At 57.7% G+C, this 27508-nt stretch overlaps 1 protein-coding gene across 7 annotated transcripts in view; it reads right to left on the reverse strand.

Moving 5' to 3' along the window:
* Window positions 1–2664: 2664 nt before the first annotated feature.
* ARAP1 (ArfGAP with RhoGAP domain, ankyrin repeat and PH domain 1) overlaps window positions 2665–27508 on the reverse strand; it is a 60448-nt gene continuing 35604 nt past the window's right edge. For 2 of the 7 annotated variants that reach the window (XM_081061931.1, XM_081061932.1), the window contains 27 exons: window positions 27301–27421; window positions 26717–26919; window positions 26228–26334; window positions 24388–24587; window positions 22405–22490; window positions 20921–21103; window positions 19639–19813; window positions 18344–18478; window positions 16338–16473; window positions 15926–16028; window positions 14930–15125; window positions 14598–14649; window positions 14344–14507; window positions 13943–14155; window positions 13517–13622; window positions 12937–13084; window positions 12760–12846; window positions 12602–12670; window positions 12178–12295; window positions 10598–10711; window positions 10065–10210; window positions 9512–9544; window positions 5825–5907; window positions 5038–5088; window positions 4793–4856; window positions 3510–3659; window positions 2666–3262 (listed from right to left, as the gene is read on the reverse strand). In XM_081061931.1, coding sequence (XP_080918057.1) covers window positions 3245–3262; window positions 3510–3659; window positions 4793–4856; window positions 5038–5088; window positions 5825–5907; window positions 9512–9544; window positions 10065–10210; window positions 10598–10711; window positions 12178–12295; window positions 12602–12670; window positions 12760–12846; window positions 12937–13084; window positions 13517–13622; window positions 13943–14155; window positions 14344–14507; window positions 14598–14649; window positions 14930–15125; window positions 15926–16028; window positions 16338–16473; window positions 18344–18478; window positions 19639–19813; window positions 20921–21103; window positions 22405–22490; window positions 24388–24587; window positions 26228–26334; window positions 26717–26919; window positions 27301–27421 — 3261 coding nt within the window. In that variant the 3' untranslated portion in view covers window positions 2666–3244. Of the gene's footprint in view, window positions 3263–3509; window positions 3660–4792; window positions 4857–5037; window positions 5089–5824; window positions 5908–9511; window positions 9545–10064; window positions 10211–10597; window positions 10712–12177; window positions 12296–12601; window positions 12671–12759; window positions 12847–12936; window positions 13085–13516; window positions 13623–13942; window positions 14156–14343; window positions 14508–14597; window positions 14650–14929; window positions 15126–15925; window positions 16029–16337; window positions 16474–18343; window positions 18479–19638; window positions 19814–20056; window positions 20122–20920; window positions 21104–22404; window positions 22491–24387; window positions 24588–26227; window positions 26335–26716; window positions 26920–27300; window positions 27422–27508 lie in introns of those variants that run through there. The other 5 variants (XM_081061930.1, XM_081061933.1, XM_081061934.1 and 2 more) reach the window with 4 other exon arrangements.

Genomic DNA, 27508 nt, shown 5'->3' on the forward strand with positions numbered 1-27508 from the left:
TTAGTAAGTGCAGGCATACCTTGGAGATACAGTGGGTTCAGTTCCAGACCACCGCAACAAAGTGAGTCATAATCTTTTTGCTGGAGAGTCTTGCTTTCAATTTGTAAAAAATGCAACACTTGGGGAACTCCATAAAGTGAAGCGCAATAAAGCGAGGTATGCCTCTACTGTTAGTATCTCCAAAGTACAGATGAGAAACTGAGGATCAGAAACCTCAGGAACTCAGCCAAGACTCCACAGCTCGCAGACAGGAGTGTCTGCACCTGCGCAGTTGGCATCCACACCCACGCTTTTCCCAAACAGCCAGCTGTGGGCAGGGGTCTTGGGAGCCAAGAAAGAAGACCTCAGCTTTAGGCCCCCTTCCAATCCAGCTCAAGGGGAAGTGGGTAGGAGGCAGCGCCCATCATCCCCTCCCCCATACCATCGATTTCCTGTGGAGGCCCTTGATGGCTGCTGAACCCTTTGCTGGGGGGACAGGTTGAGCAAGGAGATGGAAGAGAGAAAGAGACATCCCACTCCACCTCCCAGCCCCTACTCTCAGCTCTACCCCCACCCTCTTTCCCTTCAGCCTCCTTTTCAGCCACATGCCCTGTAACTTGCACAACCTTCTTTCCCAGTGATCTCTGTGGTCCCCTGCGATTAGGTCCAGACTTCAGTTGACTCTCGAAGTCCTGGCTTCCTCTCCCAACACTTCAACCCACCCCCAATCCCAGTCGTACCCCACCCCACCACGTGTACCTGGCAAGGCTTCCAGCCTTCGGGGACAGTTCAGGAGTACTTCCTCCTCCGGGAAGCCCTTCCCTCTCCAAGAACTTGCTACTCACGCATCAGCAGGTCCAGCTTTGGGCTCCTCACCCATTCCCCCCCACGACCCAACCATAAATAATATGTGAACAAACCTCCCAAGTAGTTCCGTTTCTAGGAATCTTTGTGACAAAGACCATCAGAGCCTCCTGCCCTAATCCGTCCAACACTGCTGTCATTGCCATAATTTGTCAAGGTTGAGGGCCTGAAGGTTCCTGTTGGGATATCATCCCTGATGCCCAGAGAAAGTACTTTAAGCTATTATTAACTCCTGACAGTTCAGATGCCCTTCCCCAGGGCACAAATGGACCATTTAGAGCAGTTGCGGAATCAGGAGAGGAATAGAGCAGGGAACCCCCCATTCCACAAAAGTGGGGCAGTGGAAATGGACTTCAGCCCTAATTCTGGAGAGCTGTGTGACCTTAAGCAGGTCACCTCCCTTCTCTGGGCCTTATTTATTTTCTTCCTCTGCCAGGCGTTGACAGTACATAGAGTACAGGCACTGACCCACAGTGGGTGCTTGGTAAAGGGCTATTCCCTTCTCCTGCTGGCTCCTAAAGCCTGTGAGTCCAAAGCACATCCCTGCATTGTGCTGCCTTCCAGAAAATCACCAGCCTTGGGGTCAAAAACAGGGACAGGTCACACCCACACTCCATCAGAGCAAAGCCTGGGCCAGGACAGCCACACCAGGACCCTCCAGAACCTCATCCCAACCAGCAATGTTGAGATCCACGGCTGCCCCCTGGTGGCCTAATGCAGTCACTGCAGCCAGCTCCTCAGCCAGGGCCGTGACATTGGCGACTCCAGTCTCACACACCTTCTCTCTGAGCCTCAGGGCTAGCGGGTCAGCCTAAGGTCAGATCCAGAGATGAATTCCAGCCCCTGAGCACCTGGACAAGGATCTGTCCTGGCTGCAGGTAAAATGGTCAGCCTGGCTTGGAAAAGCCCACGTAGGGCAGGACAAGAGTGGGAGATTCAAGGGGCTGAGCCCCATCCTGTAAAACTAGCTAGGGACCCCATTCCAGTCTCCTCCTCTACCTCCCCTTCTCAAGAGACGGGAACAAAGAACCTCGAGTCCAGGTCCCCAAGGACCCCCCACCCCCCCACACACACCTAGGCCTCCCCACTGAGCTGGATCATGAGACAGCGGCCATGTGGCTCACCCTCCGTCCCTTCGCCCAGCCCCACTGGCTAGACGGAGGCTGGGAGGTCAGCGTGTTTGCCTGCTGGGCCCCTGGAGACAGCCCTGTAATGAGACTCTCGGCAGAGGTGGGGGTGTGGTGTCGCACCTTCCCAGGGAATCCCAAATCCATCTCCGAGTAGCTGCTTATCTCCCCCAGCTGCCAGGGCCTTGCCTTCTTGGAGGAAACGACCAGGCAGTGCCCGGTAAGGGCAGCTTCCTGGTGCAAGGCAGGGTCCACCTCTGGACGTGTGTGCATAGGGGCCAGGGGAACCTGAAGCCCTTCTTCCTAACGTCATAAAGCTCCTATGATCCAGTAATTTGTGTCAGAGGCGCTGGTGAGGGGTCGCCCTGAGTTACCTGCGTGCCACACCCAGGCTCCAGCTCGGCCTGACTGCACAAGGACGGGCTCAGTCCAGCTGGGGTCTGTCCTGGCCGGGATCAGGACCCACATTCCCCACCCCGTGCACACCAGGACAGTGGGAATGGCGTGGAGCCCAGCGGGGGCTTTGCCTAGGGCAGGGGACAGTGGCTGAACAGCTCAGGGCCCGGAGAGAGCAGAGCCCAGGTCCCCGGCTTCAAGGCACTAGCACTCACCTTTGGGCCTCGTGAACTTCTGTCTCCTACTACATGGGGACACCGGAAACCCCCAACCAATTACAGGCCTCAGCACCACAGGATAAAATATACAGATATATTTATATTATCAAAAGGTCCCCAAAGTGGGGAAGGGGCACCAGGCAGCTTGGGCCTTCCCAGTCAGCCCAGACCAAAGTGGGGCTGAAGCCCCCAAGTCCAGCTCTGGGCCCTGTAGAAACTTACTCAAGAGCTCCCTCCCCATCCCAGCTGAGTGTTCCTTTAGAATAGCCCCCTTTTTGCTGTCCTGGAGTTTGTGGCAAGGGGGTGGGCTCCCTTCCAGCGGGGCCCCAGGGCCTCGAGCCTCTGAAAGGATGGTGTTTCTCCAGTTCCTGATTGATGCCCATCTCTCCAAACCCTCAAAGTCAGGGTGGGCGGCCCTGGGAGGGAGCAGGCCAGGAGAGCTGAGCACCTGGGCAAAGCAGGTGAGGGCTTCCTCATCAGGCTGCCCCTGCTGCCCCCACCCCCGGGGCCAAGGAACTCCATGCAGCAGTCAGGACGTGGAGGTGTGGCTTCCTCATGCGCCCCCTGCTGGCTCACAGCAGGCGCGCAGGGCATGAGGGTGTCTGAACAGGAAGGCTTCAAGGCGGCAGAGTCCCAAGAGCCAGGGGCTGGCTCCTGTGCTCACACGTTTCGGAGCAGCTGCGGGAAGGCACAGAAGCCCACATTCCATAAGCACTTTGTGAAGGCTCACAGGGGCCAGGGGCCAGGTGGAGAGGGGGCTCCCATGAACCATGTGACCCAAAGGGGCCTGCCGGGACTCCTACCCAGGATGGAGGGATGGAGTCGGAGGGCACTTACAGAGGAGAAGCAGAGAGGTGAGTCAGGTGGAAGGCGGGCTCCAGCCAAGATCCCAGCCCCCTGCCCACAGTGATGGAGCGTCACTCACAGAAAGGGGGTCTGCAGCAAAGGCGGCCACACTCCGGCGCATTTCGTTCTCGTTGCCTCGCAGGGGGATCAGCGATACACTGCCAAGCCGGACCTCCGGCACCGCCCGGGACACGCGTGAGGGCTCTGAGGGCCACACCAGGCCATCGTGCTGGGGAGTAGGGCAGAGGACGGGTGCTGGGGCCTGAGCTCGGCTGCAGCTAGCCCAGACACTCCGTTCTGGATCCACCCACCCTTCCCAGAAATGCCTCCAGCTGCGATCTGAGGTGACACCCTCAGCTTTGATCCCAGCCGATATGAGAAGCAGCTGTTAGTAGAACATGACTGTATTCCTGGCAAAATTCAGTCAATTATGTTACTCAACAACTCATCTCTGGGTCCACAAACAAACCACTCCAGGAATGCAGCACCAAGAAAACAATTCTAGAGGAACATGTCTGCTTCCTTTCACCAGGAACCAAGAAAACTGCAGACTTCACCCTAAAGAACTCAGCCTTGGGCCCTGGTACAGTTTTGTCTCCCTTCTTTCTACACAATTCTGAGCGCTCACTTAGAAATCTCTGTGTTAAGTCGAATCCATCTCTCTGGCCCTGCTCGCAGCCCTCCCCAGCCTGTTCCTGCCTGGCTCCCTGCAGCAGCCACCTCCCCGGCCCCTCACCTCGAGGCTCAGCCTGCAGTCCATTCTCCCCTGCATGCTGCACCCAGAATGAGCTTCTCAAACTCAAACCTGCACACCCCCTCTTTCTTGCTTAACACTCTCCCTTGAAACTGCGGACTTAGTCAAGTTCAGCTTCTTTGGCATGGCCTTCAATGTTCGTTGAGACTTTGCTCCCGAGTCCCTTTCCAGTGCCAGCTTCTGGCACTCCTGGCTTCTCCCTTTACACCCCATTAGACAAGCTGTAGTTGACTTGCCATGCCTTTGTATACACGGTTCCCTCTGCCTACACGCCAACCCCCTACCCCACCTTCGCTTGATGAACATTTCCTCATCCCCAAAGACTCAGCTCCCATGACACCCTCTCCCTGCTGTCTTCCCCACCCACCTACCACCAAGGGCAGGGGTCTGCACCCTCTGTCTCTAGCATGCCTGGCACTGGGCTGGACCAGAGTGGACACTAGGAAGGGTTCAACGAGTGAAGGAACAAACAAACTGAATTAATAGCAACTCAGTCCCCTTGAAGCAATTGGTGGCCTGAATAGTGAAGAAGCGAATGTCCCATTCACCACAACGGATGCCTCCTTGGGACCCCAGCGCACACCCGACCCCCACCCTGCACATGGTACCTGCACAAAGAGGAAGGTAGCGAACCACTCCCGGAGCTCCATCTGTGTCTCACAGCAGAGGTACCTGCAGGGTGGGGTACAGTTCTGGACGCTGCCAATGGCCTGGCTGAGTGGAGGACACACTGCCCAAGCTCCCCAGCCCAGGGTCCTAGGGCACAGATCTGGACAGTGAGGGGAACCCGATCAAGGCGCACAGGCTACCATCTCCCCTTGGCCTGGGGTCCCAGGACGGGGCCCTTGCTCACCACTGCTGCTTCTCGTGTTTCTCTGTCTCGTGCACCACAGTGAAGCCCCAGCTGCAGAAGAGGGGTGAGTGGGGTCACTTTTAGCCCCCAGAGGCCTCACAGCGCAGGTCCCCAGGATGGAGCCCAAAAGCATGGGCCAGAGTGTGGGGGCAGAGCGCAGGCCCTTCTAGCAAGGGTAGCATTCTCTTGACCCCAGCCTCTTTCTCTCACAGCCCCTACCTCCCTCGCAGCCTCCCAGGGCCTTGTCTCCCCCACCTCCAACCCCACCCCACCCTGGGCCTGCCCTAGCCCCTCAGAGACAACCAGGCACAGCCAGTGGATGAGAGGAGAAAGTTAGAAAACCAGGATTGGTGGCTGTAATTAGTAACAATAATGGCTGTGCATCACTTGTCAACTTTTTAAAACACACAACCACCCTTCGAAACAGCTGGACCATTATTTTCCCCATTCTACAAATGTGGGAAGTGAGGCACAGAAAGGGCCCAGAGATAGTCAGGGACAGGGTTTCAATCCAGGCCAGTGGTTCTCAAACGTGAGTAAGCGTCCGCGTTCCCGGGACACGTGTTACAGCACAGACTGCTGGCTCCACCCCCAGGCCCCACAACTCAGCACTTGAGAAGCTGGGTTTCTAACGTGTTTCCGGATGATGCTGAGGCTGCTGGTCTGGGAGATGACACCCTCAGAACCACTGAACCACCAAGTTCAAAGCCCCGAGCTGTGCCTCCCCCATTTGTTCTGAGCTCCCAGAGGCCCCAGCGGCAGACTTCTCTCCCTAGGTCTAGCTCACCAGGTGGGTGGCCGCAGTTTCTTCTTCACTCCCAGGTAGACTTTGAGGCTCTTGACAGGCCACTCCTTCTCGGGCCGGTGACTCTGGGGTGGGGGAGTGTGGAGGAAAAGGGCACTTTAGTCAGTCCGAGGGGGCCTTGGGACACTTCTCCTGAATGGGTACCTCCCCCCTCCCTCCCCCAGCCGCCTTTGCACCCCAGCACAGGGAACCTCCTCCAGGAAGCCTTTCTGGCAAAGCCCTCCCTGTTCATAATCCAGCTCCCCCAGGACTCTCGTCCTGTAGCAGCATCAGACAGTCAACCCTCAGTCCCCGAGGCAGCCGTCCCAGGGGGACAAGCCGAGCAGCGAGTCCCAGTCCCTCCCTGTAAATTGGACAATGACTTGTAGCATCGGCCGAACCAGATAGTCTGTGGGGGGAGAAGTCTGCACACCACCCTCTGGCACCAAACTGAACAAGGCGTGCTATCGGAGAGCCTTAGCTGGCTGCTTGTGTCTGTTTGTCTCAGATTACTTGTCCCTCACCCCAACCTGCCCCACAGAGGCTCCAGGGTTGACCGTGTGAACAGAAGGCTGTGGGGTCCGCAATTACTAGCACTTTGGCTCCACAAAGGGAAGGCTAATGACTCAAGCTGAAGCAGAACGGTTGTTCGACAGACCAAAGGAAGAACTTCCCAATGGTCTAGGTCGGGAAGCGAGAGACCAATGTACTGGGGAGGGCGCCAGATCATGCTTCCCTCTGGCCCCCACCTCTGCATATGGGTCTGGGCTTGGGAGCAGCAGGCTGGCTCACAGGCAGGGGGATAGGAGCAATGACCCCCAAGGAAAAGGTTAGTTGGAGGTCAAGATAATGAGCCTCCCTCCTGTTCTGGGAGCCACTTGCTCAAAGCCCTGCCCCCACCAGGCACCTCTGGAGCCAACAGGGGCATCAGGGTGGATGGCAGGGGAGGGGGACTCACTTACAACCAAAACTGGGGGTCAAAAATTGAGCCATCTCAACCCTGTTCCCCACCATTGCTCCCAGGCAACCCCAGGCATGGCTCCTCAGCAAGAACAAAAAGAGGGAATTAGGGGATGGCCAGCGAAGGTGGAATTTTGGGAATTAGCGGACTCCCTGTGAGGTGGCAAAGGATGGGCTGCTTAAGGAAATGTGGCGACTTCAGTGCTGTCACAAGGGGTGGCTTACGAGAGGCTTACTAGGCACCCTGCACCCTGCCTTCACCCCTAACCCCCTAACGCCCAAGATCCTGATGGAGGAGTCCTATGTCTCCTACACATAGCACCAGACTTGACAATGATCATGTGCCCAAAAGGGCCTGGGACAAACTAGGCTGCAGGCACAGGATGATCCAAGCTGTAGGCAGGGAGGGAACTGGGCAATGGGAAGGGAAATTAGGCTGTGGATATGGGAGAAACAGATGTGGGAAGAAAACAAGAAAGAAACCTAAATGCAAGCAGGGAAGAAGCAAGGCTAAGAGAATTAAAGAAATCAGACTGCAGGTGGAAAGAAACCAGGCAGTGAGGAAAGAGAGACAAGCTGTAAAAGAAATTAGGCTGCAGCCATGCTCTAAGCATGACAATTGGTCCTGTGCGTGCAAGAGAACTAGAAGCAAGGAGCAGTGTCAATCAAGAGTGAAAGGAATAGGCCCGTGGGTGTGACAGGAATGATGGTTCCAGTCAGGGCGTGGAGAGAATTGCGGAAATCGTGGAATTCAACCCAGGCTGTGGCTCCTTGGGAATCTGAGAAAAACAATCCTCAGCCTCTGCTTCCCTGAGCTCCAGTGTGCGTGGCATGTACGTGACATGAGCCTGGCTGAGACAGGAAGATTGAGGGGGATTTGAGGGAGACAAAGGGAGCGTCAGTCAATGTAGTCTCTGGTCCTCAAGGACTTCACCTCCAATCAAACAGCTCATGTTTCCAGCCTCTCTGGAGGGATGAGGTCACTGGCAGAGAAGGAAGTTTACCCCTTGATGCTCAAAGGCCTGTGCTGGAACTAAGATCTTTCTAGAATGTGCTTTTCCCAGGTGGCTCATGGTTTTTAACAATGGGAGACCCCCAGGACGAAACTTGGCTGTTCATATACCCTGACTGCTAGGGACTGTTCAAATATTCTGTCCCGTTCCTCCAAAACCAGCAAATACCAGAATTACCAACACCTTGGTAGCCAAAATACACCTTCCTGGGGCTTCTGTCAGACAGAGGTGCCAGCTGCCACTGTGGAGAGCACCCCTTACCCCAGCACTGAGGAGTCCTTGATTCCTATACTTCAAGGACTAAAAATCTCGAGCTTTAATGCTGACAAATCTGGGTTTGAATCCCAGTCTACCACCTACAGATGGCCTTCGGCAAGTCACTCAAAGCTCGCTTTCTCACCTGTGAAACGAGGGTAAGACTCCCTCCTCCTGGAACGATAGTAAGGTTATGAGTCCCAGTATGTAAAGGGCAATTCACCAAGACTGGATTGACAAACATTACATCGATTTCCTTTTTCTAGTTCTCCCGCCCTCTCCCCTCCATGCCAAGGGATCAGCCACTGCTTTTCCAGGTGCCTCAGCCATCCATCCTCCCTCCCCTCTGCTCCAAGGGGCTAAGTGCCCCTAGAGGGAGGGGGCCAGGGAAATAACACCCAGAACCAAGGGGGCTGACTGGAGGGGTGGAGACGCCCAAAAGTAAGGATGTGATCATAGAAAGAGAAGGCACACCCCACAAGAGTCAGCAGGAGCTCAGGCTGATAATATGAATGAATATAAGACCCGGTCTTATATTCATTTTTGCTCCAAAAGACGCTATTAGAGCTGATGGTCCGGCTAGGTCTTATTTTTGGGGAAACGCGGTAATAGAGGTATAATGTACAAATAAAGAGAGGCGAGAGCCCTGCTCTATCTGCTCTGTTCCCTCCCTGGCAGCTAGGCCTGTCCAGATGTCCTCAGGAGATGAAGGGGCAGAAAGGGTTGGAGACACTGGTGGGGGTGGCTGCGGGAGCTAGTCCCCTGGAGTTGGGACCACGTTTCTAGTGCCTGTCTCTGCGGGCCCCGAAGGCACAGCTGGGACCCACAGGGGCGTCACAAGAGGCAGATTCTAAGGCTGAAGCTGAGGGAGGGCCTTCTCCCAGACAAAAGTACTGCTCTAGGGTGAAAGCAGCCCTGAGGAGGTAATGGATGAGCTCCCCTCTCCCAGGGGTGTGCAAACAAAGGCTGGCAACTGGCCACGGAGGTGGAGAGGAAACTCCTGCCCCAGGTTGGGAGTGTGCCACAAGCCTCTGTAACCCCACCGTGGCATATCAGGGTCAGGCCAGTAGCAAGGACATTCTGATAGCCCCGGAACCCTCTCCAGGGTTGGGAAGAGGGTGGCTTCAGAGGTGACAGGAGACGAGGATCAGAACTCGAATTCAAACCTGGAGACCTCCATTACTAGCTCCACAGCTTCTACACCAAGTCCTTTGTAAAATTCTAGAGCATCGCACTGGTGGAGAACCCTACCTTGGGAAAAGGACCCTGGGACAGGTTTGGGGATAAAGGGCAGGAGCCTAGGCCACAAGCCCCAGGGTGCAGCCAGTGCTGATCGGTAAGGGGGCAGGAAACCATGCCTGGTGATGGCCAGGAGCTCTGGCTGTTGTCCCCATGCTCCCACCAGGCTCACTTGGCCCCCAGGTGGTGTAAGGCAGCTGGCGGTTGACCCACAGCTACTCACGGTCTCAGGGGCCCCGCTCCATGGCCTCTGGCTCTGTTTGATAGAGGATCAGTGTTACGGAAGAAGGAGGCCCAGGTCCAGAGCCGGGACACGTGTTGTGGTGTGTGGTGGGATGTTGTATGTATGTACAAAACATTGGTTGGAGGAAAGGTTGCCAGGATGTGGACAGAGTGGGCATGGAGTGGATTGAGAGGAGGTATGCCCTGGGAAATGATAAGACATGTATGGGCCACAACCTGGGGCTGTCACCACGTAGCAAGTTCTTGTGAGTGCCGTGAAAAGACACGGGCACTGGTGAGAAAGTACGTACTTGATGTGATGACATCCAGGTACCAGGGTCCCGTGGGACTACAGGACACAGCAGAGTAGCCACCCAGGGCCACAGCAGGTGGGTCTCCGAGAACCTTCAGCTCGCCCCCCCATGGAGCTGGCCCAAGACCGCGTGACGGGGCTGCTCTCACCGGCAAACCCAGAGGAATGTTTGTGCAGGGGTGTGTGCGCACACGCAGGAGTAGGTGCCCACTGCTGGGCAGGACGCAGCAGGGCCACTTACCCGGATCTCCTTGTAGAGCCGCAGGCAGCTGCTGTTGAGGATGAAGTAGCGATCGTGGAAGCCCGCTGAGGGTAGGCCCAGGCCCAGGAGGCTACGGTCCTCGCGGAACTTCATCATGCCGTGCTTGGTGTCGCCCACATGGCTGGCTGGGGGCGGAACGGAGCGGGTATGGGCGGCACCAACCCCCTACCCACGGACCCAGACATCCAGGGTAGAACCCAAGATGAAGGAAAGTGCCCCAGCCTGCCCAGCCTTCTGAGAGCCCCGCTCACCTGGCACTCACTGCCTGAGTGGCTCTTGCCTGGCACCACCAGGTCCCACCCAGCTCTGGAGAGGGGGACCCACCAGCCGGCCTGGCCCTGAAGGTACCACCTCCCCAGGTACACCACCCACCCGGGTCACCGCCCACCCGGGCCACCGCCCACCCGGTCACCGCCCACCCGGGTCACCGCCCACCCGGGTCACCACCCACCGGGTCACCGCCCACCCGGGTCACCGCCCACCGGGCCACCACCCACCGGGCCACCACCTACCCAGGTACAGCAGCATGGCCTCCATGGACTGGTGCTTCTTCACCACCAGGTAGCTCTCTGTGCCCAGCCCGTGCAGGATGGGCAGCACCTTCTCGGCAAAGTGCAGGGGGCGCTCTGGGGAGAGGCCACACCCACTGTTACCAGGGCCACGTGGACACAGATCCCCTACACATGCACCACGCCACCCACTCCCACCGCGTCCTGTGCCACCACACATCACCCCAGGACCACCTGCCCACACGCGAGCTCCAGGCTTCACACATCCTGCTGACACAAGAGCCGTTCCAACCTGACACCCCACGCCAGGCAGGGGAGCTTCCGTGTCCTCAGGAGGGAACAGAGCCCCACCCACCAGGCCAGCCTGGCCCCAAACCAGCCCTGGCCCGTCTCAGCCTCCCCCCACAGGTTGACTCTCTGCTTCTGTCTATCCCCATTACCACCTCTCTGGCCATGTTACCGTCTTCTCCTCGGACTAATACTGTGCCCCGCAACGTGGTCCCCTGCGTGTACTCTCAATCCCCTCTCCCCCACCTCTCTCCACCCAGCAGCAAGGAGCCCTCTTTTCAAACTCCCAGTCACTAACCCTTCACTGGCCTTGCACTGTTATCAGGCCCCAGGCCCCAAGTAGCTGCTCTGCCTCTCTCTCTCCCAGCACCACGTGGTACCACAACCCCCTCACTGACTTAACCTCCAGTTCCTTGAAAGTACGCAGTCTCTGGCCACCACAGGGCCTTTGCCCATGCTGTTCCCACCACCTGGAGGCACTTCCTCCCCTCTTTACCATGTAACCTCTACTCTTCCTTCACCTCCTCGCTCAGGGACCCCAAAGACAGAGACCCTGTTATAAGTTCTGGTGGTGTGGCAGCCCTTTCCTGCACAGCGGTCGATACAGCTGTAGTTGCATGTTTACTGGTGTGGTCACAGGATTAATGTCCCTATTCCATACCAGACTGACCCCCACAAGGGTAGGGACTGTGCGTCTGGTTCCCCAGCTGAGTGCCTGGCACTTGACAAATAACAGAACAAATGAACAGAGACACCCTCACCCTCCATTGCCATCAAGGCCGTCCTTCACCTTAAAATGCCTTTATTATCCCCCTTCACCACCAGGGTCCCTTCACAACATCATCACAACCATCCTTACCTATACCACCACCAGCACCAGCACCAGCACCAGCACCAGCACCAGCACCAGCACCCCACCCCTCTTGCATGGTCACCACCACCCACTGCCCTCTTTACCACCAACTGGGTCAGCCGCAATCCCATTATCAAATTCAGCATTATCACCCCTGAAAGCAACACCATTCTGACACCTGAGAAAGCACCTTCATAGCTGACCCACCTACCCCTCTCTTCGCTGTCCCTCCTGTCAGCCACATTACAGCTGTGACCTCAGGCCCCACCAGCACATTGTTATCACCACTACTGAGATCACAGTGTGATAGTGACATCTGTCGTTCAAAACCCCCTCACCACCACTTCCCCACACTTAGGGGTAGGGGAGGGCAGACTGGGGCTGCAGCCTAGAAAAGGACAGGCTGGCACCACATCTTGCACCAAACCCGGTGGTCACCCACCTGTCTCCTCCCTCTCATTGACCTCGAAGCAGGTCCAATAGTCCTTCTCCCTGATGCCCACATTCCTGCGATCCAGGATCTCCAGGGTGAGCTCCTCAGCTGTCATGGATGCTGGGATCTGTGATGACCGAGGAGGAGAGGACATCAACCTACCTATCCCCTGCCCCTGCTCTGCCACAACCTTGCTGTGTGAGCCAATGGCTGAGCCCACCCCTCTCAGGGCCCTCTGGAGCTCTGGGAGGCAGGGGGATGTCTCTGAGTGGTTCTAATGAGCTGGGTGGGGAGGCAGGGAAGAGAGAGACCCAGCATCAGCCAGATGCAGGTGCCAAACCAGGATAGAAGCCCTGCTCCCCCAGCCACCTGAGCCTGGGCCTGGCTCAGCCTGATTCTTCTGGCCCTTTGGCTTCTAGGTCCCCAGCCCCACCTTTATATGCTGCTCGGTTTCCGCCTTCTTCTCCTCTAGGTACACTGTGCAGATGAAGTCACCTGCATGCTGTGTAAGGAGACAGGACTCAGCTGGAGGCCTGGAGAGTAGGTGCAGCTGGATGGCCTGAGCTCCCCACCCTAGGCCCTGGCCTTCACCTGGGTCCCGCTGGCAGTGCCAGCCACACGCATCTTGACAATGGCAGTGATCTCCTCTCGCTGCTTCCTCAGCTCCTCCTCATCCACCTGGAAACCAGGGAAGGGACAGGGACAGAAGGTCACTGCTGCCTGGGGGGCTCCGCCCTGCCCTCCACCGCCCACGGGCTACAGACGCACACTAAACACCACCACGTAGTGGCTGATGAGGTCTTCCACCACACGGCCGGCCTTGTAGTCTTGCCCGTCTGTCTGGAAGAGCGTGGGCCCAAACACGATCGCCAGGTTGTGCGTGTTCATCTGGTTCGTGTCTGAGAAGCACTGCACGCTGGACAGGGGAGGAGGAAGGTTTTGCATGAGGAGCCCGGCCCAGAACTTCCCCACCTCATCTTCCCAATTCCTGACAGATCCATGACTAGACCCTTGAGTAAGGCCAGGGAAGGCCCTGGTCAGAGAAGAGCACCAGTTAAGGGGAAGCGAAGGACAGTCTTTCTGGCCATGTCTTGGATCCTGGGAAAGAGCAGAGCTGGGGAGGTGGGAGACCTGGCCAAGGTACCCTGGCCCCTAGCTGAAACCTCCTCTACTCTCCCACCTGCAGGAAGCAAGTTGGGAGACAAAGTGTCCAAGATTAGGGCACATAAGTCAACACTCAGTTCCCAGGCCTACCTGGTTCCCAAGGGAGGGCAGTCAGCAGGATTGGGGGGAGAAGAATCTTCTCTACCCCACCCTCTCAGAGCCCCACCACAGCATCGCTCCTCACCAGTACAGGTGGCTGATAAGGGCCTTCACCGTGGCCCGGTTGACTGGAGGCAGATGTGCCAGGAGCTCTCGGTACCTGGAGACCTTCTCCTCCTCATCCTCAATCTCTGGGTGGGGGGAGAAAGAGCAAGTCAGGACTCCCCCTGTACGCACCTCCCTAAGCCACCACTGGCTACCCTGCAACTCGTCCTAGGGGGACTCCCTGAACCCCTTCAAGTCAAACCCCACCAGGCACTCAGGAGACCCTGGCTATGTAGACGGACAATGGGAATGGGACACGGGAGTGGGGGAAACTGGAGCCTGTCTGCGGGGGAATGCCTAGCCCAAGCGCATAATGGGAAGGGACTGGAATCCTGAGATAGGAATGGACAAGCCAGCAGCACTGGCCTGGATCTCAGGCTTGGCACGGGCTGCCGGGCTCACCCACCTGAGGCCTCCAGCCAGGTTAGGCGCTGGGCTCGAGTGAAAAGCCCATCGGGCAGGTCTCGCAGGAAGCGTTTGAGCGCGGAGGAGACGTCGTCCACATGCTGCTCGCCCTCCTTGAGGCGCACAGAGCGTGCATCCTGCCTCAGACTCTCCAGCAGCCTCTGGGTCTTCGATGTCTGCCCACACTTGCGGTAGATGCCCTCAGAAGTCAGACCTGGGGAGCAGTGGGGCTGAGCAGGGAGCGGGGCCGAGCCGGGGGCGGGCAAACTGAGCGCGGGGCCGGACGCTTTGGTCAGGGAGCGGGGCCTCGCAGCTACTTTCAGAGGGACGCTTGGAAGACAGGAGAATTAGCCCGAATTGGCCTGCGGGCAGGAGGTAAAGGTGTCGCAGGGCGTGGCTCACCGCACTGCGTGATGTAGTCCACACAGCGGTACACAATCACTGGGATGTCCGAGTCTCCCAGCTGCTGCTCCGCCAGCGTGTCCCCCAAGCTTGTCGCTGCTTTCTGGATGGCCCCCAGCCAGCCGGCGAAGTCCAGCCGCCGCTCTCCCTGGATATACAGCGTCCTGGGCCAGGGACAGTGAGTCATTTGGGGGCCCACCCCTGCCCCACCTCTCCCAGGCCTGTCAGAGTGCCACAGGCTTTTCAGAGCTCACCTCCTTCGCTCCACCAGCACTAGCACCTGGTTCTCGCCGTCCCCTTGGATGGCTGTGGAGGGGCCGGTTGAAGTGAGGCCCAGGTCTGGAGCATGGTCCCCAACCTGCTCCCTCCTGAGGTTCTATGGGGGCACACACCCCTGGGACCCACCCGCCAACACAAGGGGTTGCTGAGATGCACCCCAAGGGCAGGAGAGAACATGAGAGGGCAGGCAGACTACTTATGGCCAGGCCAGGGTAGTGTTCAGGCTTCCAGGGAGGGGCCAGGGCCTGGGAGACCAGGATAAGGTGCCCTGGAGGTTGGGGGGGGGGCAATGTCTGGGTCCACGCACAAAGCTCCTGCAGTTTCCGCAGCTGCAACGGCTCTTCAGAAGGCCCTTCTGGGAAGATGGCACGGAGCTCAGAGCCAGTGAGGGACAGCCAGCCCTCTTGGGCCCTCTGTAGGCTCAGGCCAGCTTTGTAGGGTAGGCGCCCAAGCCGCTCAAAATCCCGGGCTAGCAGATCCTCAGCCAGGGGCGGCACAAATGCCTGTGGTGGAGGTGGGAAAGTGCATCAGCCCACAGCACTACCTCTGTCCCTGGCTTGGGGGTACATGCCCTCTGCCCACCCAGCTGTGCCTCCTCTCTCTTTCCAAGGGAAGAACTCAGCACAGTGAACAAAGTTAGGTAACATGCCCCACTTCTCTGGAAAACCTTCCTAGATACCAGAGAAGGATGTCCGTTCTCTGTGTCACCACGGCACCAAAGCGTTCTTGCCCTCTGTTGTAGCATTGTTTATACTGTTGTTGCTGTCTGGACCCCATCTGTCTCCCTCACCAGCATGGGAGCTATGAAGAGCCAGGACCAAGACTAATTCATCTGGTTCGCCAGTGCTCTGAGAACTGACAATCAGGAGCCCCACGGACAACTGGTCAATGAACCAGTGAATAAAAATCATAGGCCCTCACAGCACAGGGGACCCCAAAGGGCACCTGGCTCTAGTCCCCAGGGCAGAACTCTCCTCTGCAGGCTCCCTGCCTCCTTCCTCCAGGACAAGGAGCTTACTCCGCCTGGAAGTAGCAGTTCATCCTAAGATGGCTCTGTCATTCATTATTAAACATGTATTGGGCACCCGGGGAGTGCAAGGCCCACAGGCCTTCTCCCACAGAGTTAAGACAGCTCTCCTGACCTGCTCCCAGAGGGCTGCAGATACTTAGGCCCTTGACCGGAGAGCCTGCCCCGTGTCAGCTGCCCTCCATCCTGGGGGAGCTGGGATACATGGGACCCACCAGGAGGCTCCACCATACGCCCTGTAGGACTCCCTCCACAGCCTCCCGCACCCAGGCCCACCTTAGCAATGCACTTGACCCACTCACGAGCCAGTTCCGCACTCTCCAGCCCAAAGAGGTAGAGTCGCTCTCCCTCCGTGTACACCTCAAAGGTGTGCTCAAAGCTGTAGACACACAGGCCAGGATTCAGGCCCACCCTGCCCAGCCCCAGCCCCTACCCCATCACTGCCATTCTCTGACCTCCCCCCCACTGTTCTCATGAATGCCCTTCACCTGGCCCCCTAAGAGCTGGGGGAAAAGCCCAAGGCTGGGGCTTCAGGAGACTGGCTCAGCCCCTATACAGCCCCAGTTTGCTGTGTGACCCTGGGGAGGTCCTGCCCCTCTCTGTCGGCCCTGTTTCCCTGTCTTCCCAGTGGAGGAGGGGGTGGACCTTACAGCAATAACAGTACGTGATTCTGCCCAGGGGTGCTCACCCATGTGTGTTGGGAGGGGGCACTGCCAGGCACACAATGTCACTGGCCCGAATCTCCCCGTTGGGGGTCACTGCCCGCTCGTTCTCATAGTAGCTCAGGACCCCGTCACTAAGGACACACCAGCGTCGGCTGAACTCTAGGGAGAAGTTGTGCAGGGAAACCATGATGGAGTCACCCACCCTCACCTGAACACCACGTCTACATGCTCCCTGGGCCCCCACTCCCATCTGACCAGTGTCCTCTTCCTTCTAACTCATAAGCTTCCCCCCATTCTAACCTTTTCCCTGCAGCCCCGCTGCCCCAGCCTGGCCCACACCTCCCACTGGACCATTGCGGTGGCCTCTTCACTATTCACCCCTCTTCACTTTTTCAAAAGTGGACCAAAAGTGATCTAGCAAACCCAGACTCTTCCTCCTCTGCTCAAAACCTTTCCGTGACCCTCTCTCCCCTGTCCTCAGGACAAAGTCTGCGCCTCTCTGCCTGGCATTCCAGGTTCTGCTGGGAGTGCCTCTTCCCGCTCTCTGACCACTCCTGGGCACACACCCCACCTCCATGCTTTTGCTCATCCTGTTCTCTCCCCACACCCCCATCCTTCAAGGCTAGCCCAACGCCACAGAAAGCCTTCCATGCGCCCCTCTCCTGCCTGTGCCCCACCCTCCTTTGCCAGCAGCGCCCACTACCCCATACTCTGCCTCCTTCTACCACAGCTCTAAGGAGATTGACAAGATTCCACAAAGGAACAGAAATAGGAATCTGGGCCAGGAAAAGAAGGAGAAAGAACGGAATGTCAAGGCCATGTAGACTCGAGTAGTTCACGGTATTGAGCTTCACATTGGCTCAGGGCTTCCTGGCACCCAGGGCAAAAAGGGTGACTCAGGCAGTTACATAAATGGCGTCAGGAAGAGGGAGGTAGACCAGGACGGTCCCAGGAGCAGTGAGGTGGTGCGCAGCAGAGCGTGCCCAAGAATTCTCCCTGGGAGTGGGAGCGCTGCATGCAGAGGAGCTGAGGGGTGCAGTGAGCAATGCCTGACAACGTTCCCACAGCAGACACTGTCTCTCGTCCTGGCTACGAGGACGTGACATTGCACTGAGGGTGACGTGTCCCAGAGCCTGCCCCCCAGGCTGGGCTCCCCCCAGGAAAGCCAGCACTGCCTCCGTCACTCTTCATCCTGCAGACATTTGCCAGTTGCCCACTGTGCACGAGGCACTGTTCTAGGTTCTGGGGGCGACTGTGGTGGCCCAGAGTAGCTTATGTTTCAGTGGAGCACAGAGAATCAATAGGCAGACCCATAAATAGATTGTCAGATAAATGATGAGAAAGTAGGGTAAAAGCAGGGTAAATAGGGTGTGCTATTTTGGCTAAAATGGTTGCAGATGAAGTCTCCAAGAAGTGACATTTAAACAGAGACCTGAGTGCAGTGAGGGACTGGCCATGCAGGTATTTGGGGAAAAGCATTCTGGGCAGAGGGCGCAGTGAGTGCAAAGGCCCTGGTGAATATGCCTGTTTGAGAAACAGCCAGGAGGCCAGTGAGGCTGGTGTATTGTGAGTGAGGGGAGAGGGCTCAGAGAGGTAATGGGGGGGGGGGGCGGTGACGTGGAAGTCCTTGTGGGACATGGGAAGGACTGTGGATTTACTCAGAGATGGGGAGCAAATGGAAGGCTGAGATGAGAGAGACGGAGCTTGAAGCTTCGTCCTCAAGCCTCCTAGCATCCACCGGCTCCAAACACCGCATGCCCGGCGCAGGCCCACACCCAGGAGATGCTAATACAGCCTTCTGTAGTCTACAGGAAACTGGCAGTGACATGCTCTTCAGTGCTGTGCCCCACTCCCACCCTGATCAGCCCATTTATTAAGCACCTACTGTGTACCAGAGGCCACATCCAGGAAACCCTCCAGGGTGACTCTGCCAGAGTGCACGTGGCACCCGCATGGGTCCACCAGCCTGGCCAGCCCTGGCTTCTCTGGCCCTGCTGCCATGCAGGATGCCACTTTCCCAAGCACCCACCTTCCCGGGCACGGCGGTCGTGCAGCAGCTTGCCGGCAGAAGCAGTCTTGTAGAGGAAGCCGCTGTGGCTCACAGTTGGTAGGACAATTGAGTAGTGCTTTTCCAGGGGCTTCATCAAATCCAGCCGAGGTACCTCTTTTGGGAAGGGGGATAAGAGTGGCTGGTCATGCTTGTCATCCAAGACAGCCCCCCCACTCCCGCCTGGGTCGGGCATCCAAGCTTGTATTTAAGTCACCAGCCCTGGCTCCTCAGGTTAGCACCCTCAGGCTCTCACTGCCACATCCAGGGTTTTGCCCCAGCCATTCTCCACCTCTCCCCATGTGTGCAAATTCCACCCTGCTCCCAAGGCCCAGCTCTAGTACCTCCCCTTCCAGGAAGCCTCCCTGACTCCCCAGCACAGCCCAACCCAGCCCAGCTCACTCTCTTTGTTGAGGCACAGGGCCAGCACACTACAATGAGGGGGGCCCTGGGCAAATTCACTAACAATCTGCAGAGGAAGGTTTATCCCAGACGATGCGAAGCCTAAGGAAACAGCCTGGCTTCAGCCCTGCTCCCAGCGGTCCCAAAGCCCAAGCCAGCTGGGTGGTCTCCTGTGCCTCCCTGGACACCTGGGCTCTCTCCAGCCCAGCGCACCCCACCCACCCGTGGCCCTGAGCCCAGAGCCCCGGCTGCGGAGCTCCGCCCTCAGTCCTGGGATGTGGCCCCAGAGGCCAGCCCTGGGCCATGACCAGCAGCGCTCACCCCCACCGTCCGCTCCTCACCCACCCTGACAGTGGAAGCCAAATGGGACCCCACCCCAATCTGTGATAGAGTCCCACCCATCAGAGCAGCAGACAGGGCTGCTGTGGAAGGTCACGCACACAGGGAAACGCAACACTGACCCTCCCACAGCTACACAGACACACACAAACCCCTGGTGCAAGAAAACTGATTCACAGCAGCTCAGAGACGCACAGACACTGGTACACCAACGCCACGCTGAAGGTCTACACTGCAGGTCAGGGAGGGGCCCACAAATGCACAAAGAGATGCAGAGACAGAGACACAAAGGGACGTACATAGGAAGGGGAAGCCAGGTGCACAAATGGTCACTGACGTGCAAACCCAAACATACCCCAAATCACACACACCGCTGCACCAGGGCCCTTAGGGAGCTGCAATTAAAACTCAAGTGGTATGTAATCAAATCTCACAGGGAGCTACACAGCCCTGGCAGACCCCCACCCGCAAAGGGCCAGGTCCCAGCCGCAGGGCGGCCCCATCCCTTGAGGCGGATGATCCTAGCGGCCACTCACCCGTGGTCCGATTGTTCCGAAGGAATTCCATCTGCAGTGTCTGCCCCGCCTGCTCAGCAAGAGCCAGGGGTGTGGGGGCCTCAGGGTCCCCTGAGAAGCAGTTGACCCCAGCACCACAGCCCAGGAGCGCCTGGGTCTCAGCCAGGTCTGTGGTGGTGACTGCGGCACACAGAGCCTGGGAGGAGGGGAGAAGACGGAGTGCAGGGTCAGCCCAAGCCAGAGTGAGGGGCCAGTGGGGAAGGGAATCTGGAGGGGAGAGGGAGGGAGGAGGCACCCAGGTCTGGGGGCTCATCCTCAGGTTGAAAGAGAGAAGAGAGAGGAAGAAAGAGAGAGGACGAAGAGGAAGGCCAAAGCGGGGAGGGAGGGTGGGCAGAGGCAACCTGACAGAGACCAGGGGTCCCAGCAGCCCAGGTCTCACCACTGCCGGCAGCCCCCAAGACCCTGTTAGCCACGCCTGTTCTCTAGAGGATCTCAAGCTCCTTCTGTCTTGTGGAAGGGCAGAGCAGGGTGCTTTGTAGCAAATTCCTCCCACATTTGAATTCCTCACTGCCTGCCCAACCCTCCTGACCAATGGGAGTTGCCGCCTCTTCTGGCTGGCGGGCTAGACTGGGCTGGGCTGGGGGGCTGGACGCCTGGGTTCCTGGGAGGTGGAGGCCTGGCTCCCACTGGGCTTCTAGCTGGACGGAGCTGGCCTGGGTGGGGCTGCTTGGGGGAGGGACCGAAGGCTGATCAGAGGTCACAAGTGGCATCCCTCTGCCTGGGAGCAGGCTACCTCCCACTCAGGCCGAGCCAGACCAGGGCCCAGGGCTTGGCTCCCAGCCTGTCAGGGCCTGGGGCCCATACAGGGCCTCATCTTGAATGGGGTGTGGATGGGGGTGGGGCGGAGCGACCAGCTGTTTTTTATGAGCCTGACAGGAAATAGCATCCCCATCAAGTTCACTGCTTTTGGCAGGATTCAGAAGGAGCAGGACGGGGTGCAGGAGACAGAGCAATCAGCAGGGGAGGGATGCAGACAGATGCTGGGGACGTGGCTTTGGCCCAAGGGCTAGGCCTGGCTCCTCCTTGCTTTGCCCCAACTCTCCCTGTGGCTTAGGCATGGCCCTTCTGCCCTCTGGGCCTCAGTTTCCCCATCCACCAGGTCATCACTAGAAGCTGGTGAAAAAGATGAGCTGTGATGTTGAGAAATGTGGGGACAGGAAGAAAAGGGGTGGTCTCAAGGGTCCCTGACAGTGTAGGGAAAAGAAGGTACTTTCAAGGAGCCCCGGAGGCCCAGTGCCCTGACCTTGTCTAGCTCCTCTTGGTTGCCAAAGAGTGGGTGGTAGCGGCGGTACTTGCCCTCGAGGTATTTGGCCTCCAGGTGGTGCCGCCGGGCGCCAGGGCTGCTGTTCGGCTGCAGGGCCTCGCTGGGGGGCACACTGGCTGCCCAGAAGCGGTTCCCAGCACCATTGCCCAGCTGTAAGAAGAGCTGCGGGTGTGGGCAAGAGGTTAGAGGGGCAGCCTGTGACCAGGGGCCTGTGTCCTGCAAAATCTCGGCTTTGAGGTTGTCAGGGGAGGGGCTGGGAGAGCCAGGCCGCCTGTCCACTTTCCCACTGGGGAAACTGATGGCAGCCTACGTGCGGGTGGCCTTGGATGCGCCCCCCCACTGGCCCTGGGTCTGAGCCAGGTCCTCAGCTCAGTGACAGGACAAGAGGCCGACAGCCTGACAGGTGGATGCCCAGGCCTGGCGCCTGGTTGGGGCCATTGCTATTTCCCCACCCAGTCCTACATCTGGAACTCTGTATTCCTGAGGGTGTCACAGCTTGCGGGAGGTGGGGGTGGGGGGTGTGAGGGGGCCAACCTGTCAGCCAATGGGGTGGGTAGGGATTTTGGAACCGTCTCCTGTCCCTGACATTCCTCTAAGACATTCCCCAGGGGCTGGGCCTGTAGCTCCACCCCACACGGCTCCAGAATGTAGTCACACACCCCGGCTCCTGGCACCACAGGATTGAGCCCCGCAATCAGTACCTGGGCTCCTGCAGGGAAAGAGGGGTAGGGGCAAATTCTGGGGGAGTGCAGGGGTCTAGCCTTTCGGGGACTCGTTTCTGCATTCTTTCATTCTGCTGATTATTTGTTCCACTGCCATTTCGTGGGTCCCCCACCTTGTCTCTCTGTCAGGTCCAAAGTGGGGTGCTTGGGTCACAGCAGAGAACAAAGCAGAAACAGTGCCTGCCACTACTGACTCTGTGACTTTGGGAAAGTCATCATCTGTAAACTGGGGACTCTAGCTCTACCTCCCAGGGCATGTGACACCCAAATTTCTCTGGATCAGCAGTTTGCCTGGGGCTATCAGGAAGGCCCTGGGTCCAGCCTCCTGTTACAGGTTCTGCCCTATAACCACCACACATATCACGACCTGGGAACCCCAAATCCACAGGCACAAGTGTACACCCATGAGTGTGCCCCTAAACGTATATACTCATACCCACTGGCACATGTGAGTGCAAATGAAATGAAGTGAATATTTTAGGTTTTGCAGGACACAAAGTCTCTGTTGTATAGCCTGTCCTTCTTTACAACCCTTTAAAACTGTAAAAACATTCTTAGCTCACTGGCCAGTTTGCTGACTTGGCCAAAAATCAGCGTTTCCAAAATCCACACCCACTGGATGATCCCAAAGGTCTTTTCTAGCTCCATGGTGCTGAGGTCAGTGAGATGGGGAGATGGGGTAGAGAGATCCAGGCAGCAGCTAGACCCCAAAAACAGGTGACAAGCAGGGGCCCCCCCCACCTTGATGAGTGTTTCCGTCCACACCTTCTTGTCCATCTTCAGGCTCCGCACCTTGGACACGCCAGCACCCATGCCACGGTGCTCCCCTGCAGACAGAGGGCCAGATTTGGGTCATTGGGGACCCTGTTCTTCCCATAAGCACTCACCCTGCCACCCCCACCCTCCAGGGCTCATCAGGGGCAGACAGCGAGAGGCCACAGGGAGGACCCGGGGCTGGGCGTGCGGCTCCAGCAGCACACACCTCCAGGATCCAGCTGCACGCCACTGCTTCCTGCAGCCATCCCCTGGGCTCTTGCAGCAGCCCTCCAGCTGGCGCCTGACAGCCAGGTTTCACTCCCGACAGGCCACCCTCCACACCGCCCAGCCAGAGTGTGATGTCTTCAAAATGCAAATTCCCTTGCTTCGAGTCTCTGCTTTAGACCCTCCAATGGTTCCGCAGAATTAGATCTAAATTCCTTACCTGCTTCTCCAACCTCATCTCATGCCTTCCCACCACCCCACTCAGCCACACTCTGCTCCCTCTTCTAATCTTCCACGCTCATTTCTGTCTCAGGGCCTTTGTACTCACTGCTCTTTCTGCCTGGACTTTCTTCCCCATCTCCCCAGGGCTGGCCACCTCCTGACATTCAAATCTCAGCTGACACAATCATCTCCTGAGAGGGCTTACCACAAACACATTCTCTGCCTAGCACCTGTTATTACCTGATACTTCTCTTGGTTTGCATACGTATTTCCTGCCTCTCCCTGCTAGAATGTAAGCTGCCTGAGAGCAGGGACCTTAATTGTGTGCTTTAGGGGTTAGCCTCAGAGCCCAGGACAAAGCCTGGTATACAAGGAGCTCCTAATAAATATTGTGAAATAAAGAGGGGGGAGTTGGGGATGGACGGAATGCAGCCTTGCTCAGCTACAGGGCCCACGAAGGAGCCCCGAGCAGGCAGTGGGGCTGGGGGCACTAGGAGTGCCTGGCACTGCCTGGCTCCAGCTTCAGCCTCATCTTCGCACCCCATCCACTCCAGTCACCCTCACCCTCCACAAGCTAATGCCTTCCTGAACTGGTCTCTGATGGAGTCATCATTTTCCCGCACCCCAACGTCATAGCCCAAGGCCTCCTGGACACCTGCCCTAGACATTCCATGGGCTTCAGGGCTCTTCACTGGACGCGGCACCTTCCCAGAACTGTTCCTCCCCCTGGGAACCCATCTCCAGCCACCCAAAGCTGCCACCTGGGCATTGGCAGCTCCCAAGGGGCCAAATACCCAGCACCAGGCATGGGGTCTGGCACATCACAGACCTTCAGTAAATGCTGGTTGAATGCAGATGAACGAATTTTGAGCTCCTGCCTTTTCTTTCTCATCCTCCTCATCTGATCTGTCACTGGGACGCACGGGTCCTCAACATCTCTTGAAGGCTCTCCATACGTCAGACGAGGCCTCCTGCCCCTCTCTCTCACGGCTCTAGCAGCAGCCTCCTCACTAGTCTCCAGCGTTGTCCCCTCTAACTCAGCTTCCACCAACCTGCCAGAGTCTGCTGTCCCAATCTGACCACGTCCCTCCCATTGCGGCCTCCAATCCCCCTCTGGATTGAAACCCCGGCTCCTCCCTCTGCGCGCAAAGCCCTGCCCAGTCTGGCCCCTGCCAGCCCTCCTGCCTGGCCTCCTTCCATTCTTCTGATGAGACATGGGCTCTGGACCCCAAGAAACCTGGGCTAAATCCAGATGCACTTACTTGCCAGGTGACCACGAACGAGCCATTTCCCTCTCTGTGCCTCAGTGTCCCCACCCACGCCATGAAAAGTTGACTCCCCACCTTGCAACGTAAGGATGCAGGTTAATCCCAGTGGGAAAGGCTTGGTGCACAGGCACAACTTCATAAGTGATGAACTCTGACTATTGTCTTTGCTCCAGCCCCTCCAGCCAGACAGACCACTCATCATCCCGACACACCAGCCCTGTGCCTCGGCCCAGTGCCCCTCCCCCACACACACCTGCACAACGTTTGCAGATGACGACACAGAGGTTGATGGAGGCCCAGTCAGGCTGAGCAGCCCCGCAGTCCGCACAGAACCTGTTGGGGGCCACAGCCCAGATGCGCTCGGCCACCTCCGAGGTAGACAGGGCCTCGGCAATGGCTCCCTGCATGGCCTCCAGCCACTGCTCCTTCTCTAGCTCCGATTCAGCTGAGAAACTGGGGACACAGGAGTGGGGGTGGGAGGCTATTGGGAAAGGGCTCAGAGAGATTTAGGGGCAGCATGAGGGGGCGCAGCATGAAGCAGGGGGCAATAAGGCATTAAGAGCTCATTCAGAAAGGGAGGTGTTCGGGGTCTGTGGGGAAGGTGGGTGTGGACAGAGGCAAGGATACCATGAACCTCAGAGATGCATGGGAACTGGGGGAGCCCACAGGGAGCGCACCCCTGTGCAGGGAGTAGAAAAGGCTGCTGGGAAGAAATGATGCCTGGGCTAAGATTTGACAGATGACAATGGCTTAGCCAGGTGAAGAGGTGGAAGGGCATTCTAGACAGAGGGAACAGCATGTGCAAAGGGGCAGGATGGCACATGGGACATTCCAGGACCTGTGGGCAGGATGGGCAGACTGGCAGAGAGGAGGCTAGAAGACAGACAGGGACAAACCTGCGCCAGGCAGAGGTCAAACTGTACCCAGAGGACAATGGAAAAGCAGTGGAGGGTGTCAATGGGGAGGAGAAGAAGGCCCAGAGATGTCTCCCCGTCTGGCTCTTTCTTTCCTTGCAGCCCCTAAGTTGTGTGTGTGCTTTCCAGATTTGGTTCCACACGTAACCCCCCACTATGGCCAAGAAAGCCACTGCTGCTGCAGATGGAACGGACGTGCACATGGCTTTACGAGAGACGCTGAAGACCGCCCTCATCCACGAAGGCCTAGCAGTGGGTAAGGCCTTAGGACCCAGGGTGTGACAGACTGAATTGTGTCCCCCTAAAATTCACAGGTTGAAGCCCTAACCTCCATGTGAGTGCATTTGGAGATAAGGCCTTTAGGAAGGTAATTAAGGTTAAACAAAGTCCTAAGAGCGGGGCTCTAACCCAACAAGGCTGGGAGGGACACCAGACGGCTCTTTGTCTCCATATGGGCACAGAGGGAAGGCCGTGTGAGGACACAGTGAAGAGGCGGCCGTCTACAAACCAAGAGGAGAGACCAACCCTGGCGGCACCTTAACCTTGGCCTTCCAGCCTCTAGAACTGCGAGATAATAAACTTATGTTGTTTAAGCCCCCAAGTCTGTGCTATGCTGTCATGGCAGCCAAGCTAACACGGAGGATGTGAGCCCAGGTACGGCACAGAGGGGACAGCTAAAGGCCTGCAAGCGGGTGAGCCTGCCCAGCAAGAGGACAGACGACAGAGACAGACCACTCAGGGATGGATGAGGTCCCAGAAACCAAGACGGTACAGTCTACAGCCTTAGAGGCTCAGGAAGGAGCACACAAGACTGGCCCCAGGAGATAAGAAGGGAAGAGCAGTCTTTGATCTCAAGCAAGAAATGATGATAGACAAACACTTCCAAGGAAGCGGGGCAGGCTGAGGGGACAGCAGGATGAGTGGGTGGTGCAGAAAGCCACTATGGGCACATCTGAGAGGGGGGCGGGGCGGGGCGGTGATGACCAGAGAGGGGTGGAAAGGGGGGGATTTCTTAGAAGGGAGGGATCAGAGCAGGTTAGCAAGTGAAGGGAAAGGACCAGCAGGACGGGCAGGGCTGGGGAGAGATGAGAGAAATCCATCCTAGACGAGGGGCAGCTTTGCACATATGCAAGAAGAAAACAGTGGGAGTGAGGACGCAGGCGAGTGATGGAGGCTCACCTGAAGATGCGGTAGGGCGTGGTGAGATCGAAGCTGCGCCGGTCTGCTTCCTTCACGTTGCCCACGCTCATGTCAATGAAGGTGATGCCGATACCCAGGTGGTACTCCTGGCAGGCAGGCGGAGAGGAGTGAGGGCAAGGCCTGGGGGAGGAGCTCAAGGCCCAAGAAGGGGCAGAGAAGAGGGGGCGGGGGTACTTTAAGAACTAGAAAGTGGCTAGAAAAATAAGGGAGGGTTCAGGAATCTGGGCAAGGGTCCATGAAGGAAACAGACCCAGGCTCAGAGGCCATGGAGCAATAGGTAGGGAATGATGGGAAGGTAATGCTCAGAGACCAGACAGGGAATGGGGTTAGGACCAGGGCAGGCCGGGGTCAGGAAAAGGGCTGGGCTCCATCAGGGGAGGAAAGGAAAAGGACATGGGGCGGGGCTAAGGGAGCAGGATGGGCATGAAGCAGGGGAGAAGGTTAGCAGCCTGGCCGACCCCTTCGCACCTCCAGATTCTTGTAAAGCTGCACTTTGTCTCCAACAACAGCCACATACAGTTTATTCTTGAAGCCACGTAGCTCTAGGCTGCCAGCATGATCAGGAGGCTCTGAGCCTCGAACACCCAACACAGAAGCACTGGACAGCCGGGTACGGGCGCGCTGCTCAGCCAGTGCCTGCTGTAGGGCTTGTATCCACTCCTTCCTCTCCGCTGCGGCCAAAGGGGGAGGAGTAAGCTTGAGCTCAGCCTGGCAGGGGACCGCCTAAGAACAAGAAAGCCGGCCCAGGCTGGCCCACCTATCTGACTATCTCTGAGTTCTCTGACTTGGACAAATTCAGGCTCCAATCCCAGCTGTGCCCCTTAAAACGGGGCAAGCCACTTTGCCTATCGGAGCCGTTCTGATGTAAGGTAGTACATGTAAGGTAGTTCTGAGGACTCGGCAGGTGTCTCAAGCATACAGCCAGTCAGAGGGTACCCCCTCCCATCCCCCACCTCACAGAGGGTCAGCTCCGGTCTGGGTTTGATGTGCCCTGGTTCTCCTCCCCGCTTACCAAGCCAAACTGCCAGTCTCCCGCCTGCCCCACTTCGTACCATCACTCTCTGCCCGGAAGGCAAAGGTCCGGTTGTTCGTGATCACTTCAAACTTCTGGTCCCCAATGGCAGCCACGCGGGAGAAGCAGGCCACAGAGATAAAGCGCTTAGAATAGGCATCCTGGGGAAGAGAGAAGAGCTGTACTGCGGGGGATCCCCAGAGGCCCAGCCCCTCCCTGCCTTTAGCCCTGTCTCCCACAGATGGTCA

The sequence above is a fragment of the Rhinolophus hipposideros genome (genome assembly GCF_964194185.1).
Source record: "Rhinolophus hipposideros genome assembly, chromosome: 10".
NCBI lineage: Eukaryota > Metazoa > Chordata > Mammalia > Chiroptera > Rhinolophidae > Rhinolophus > Rhinolophus hipposideros.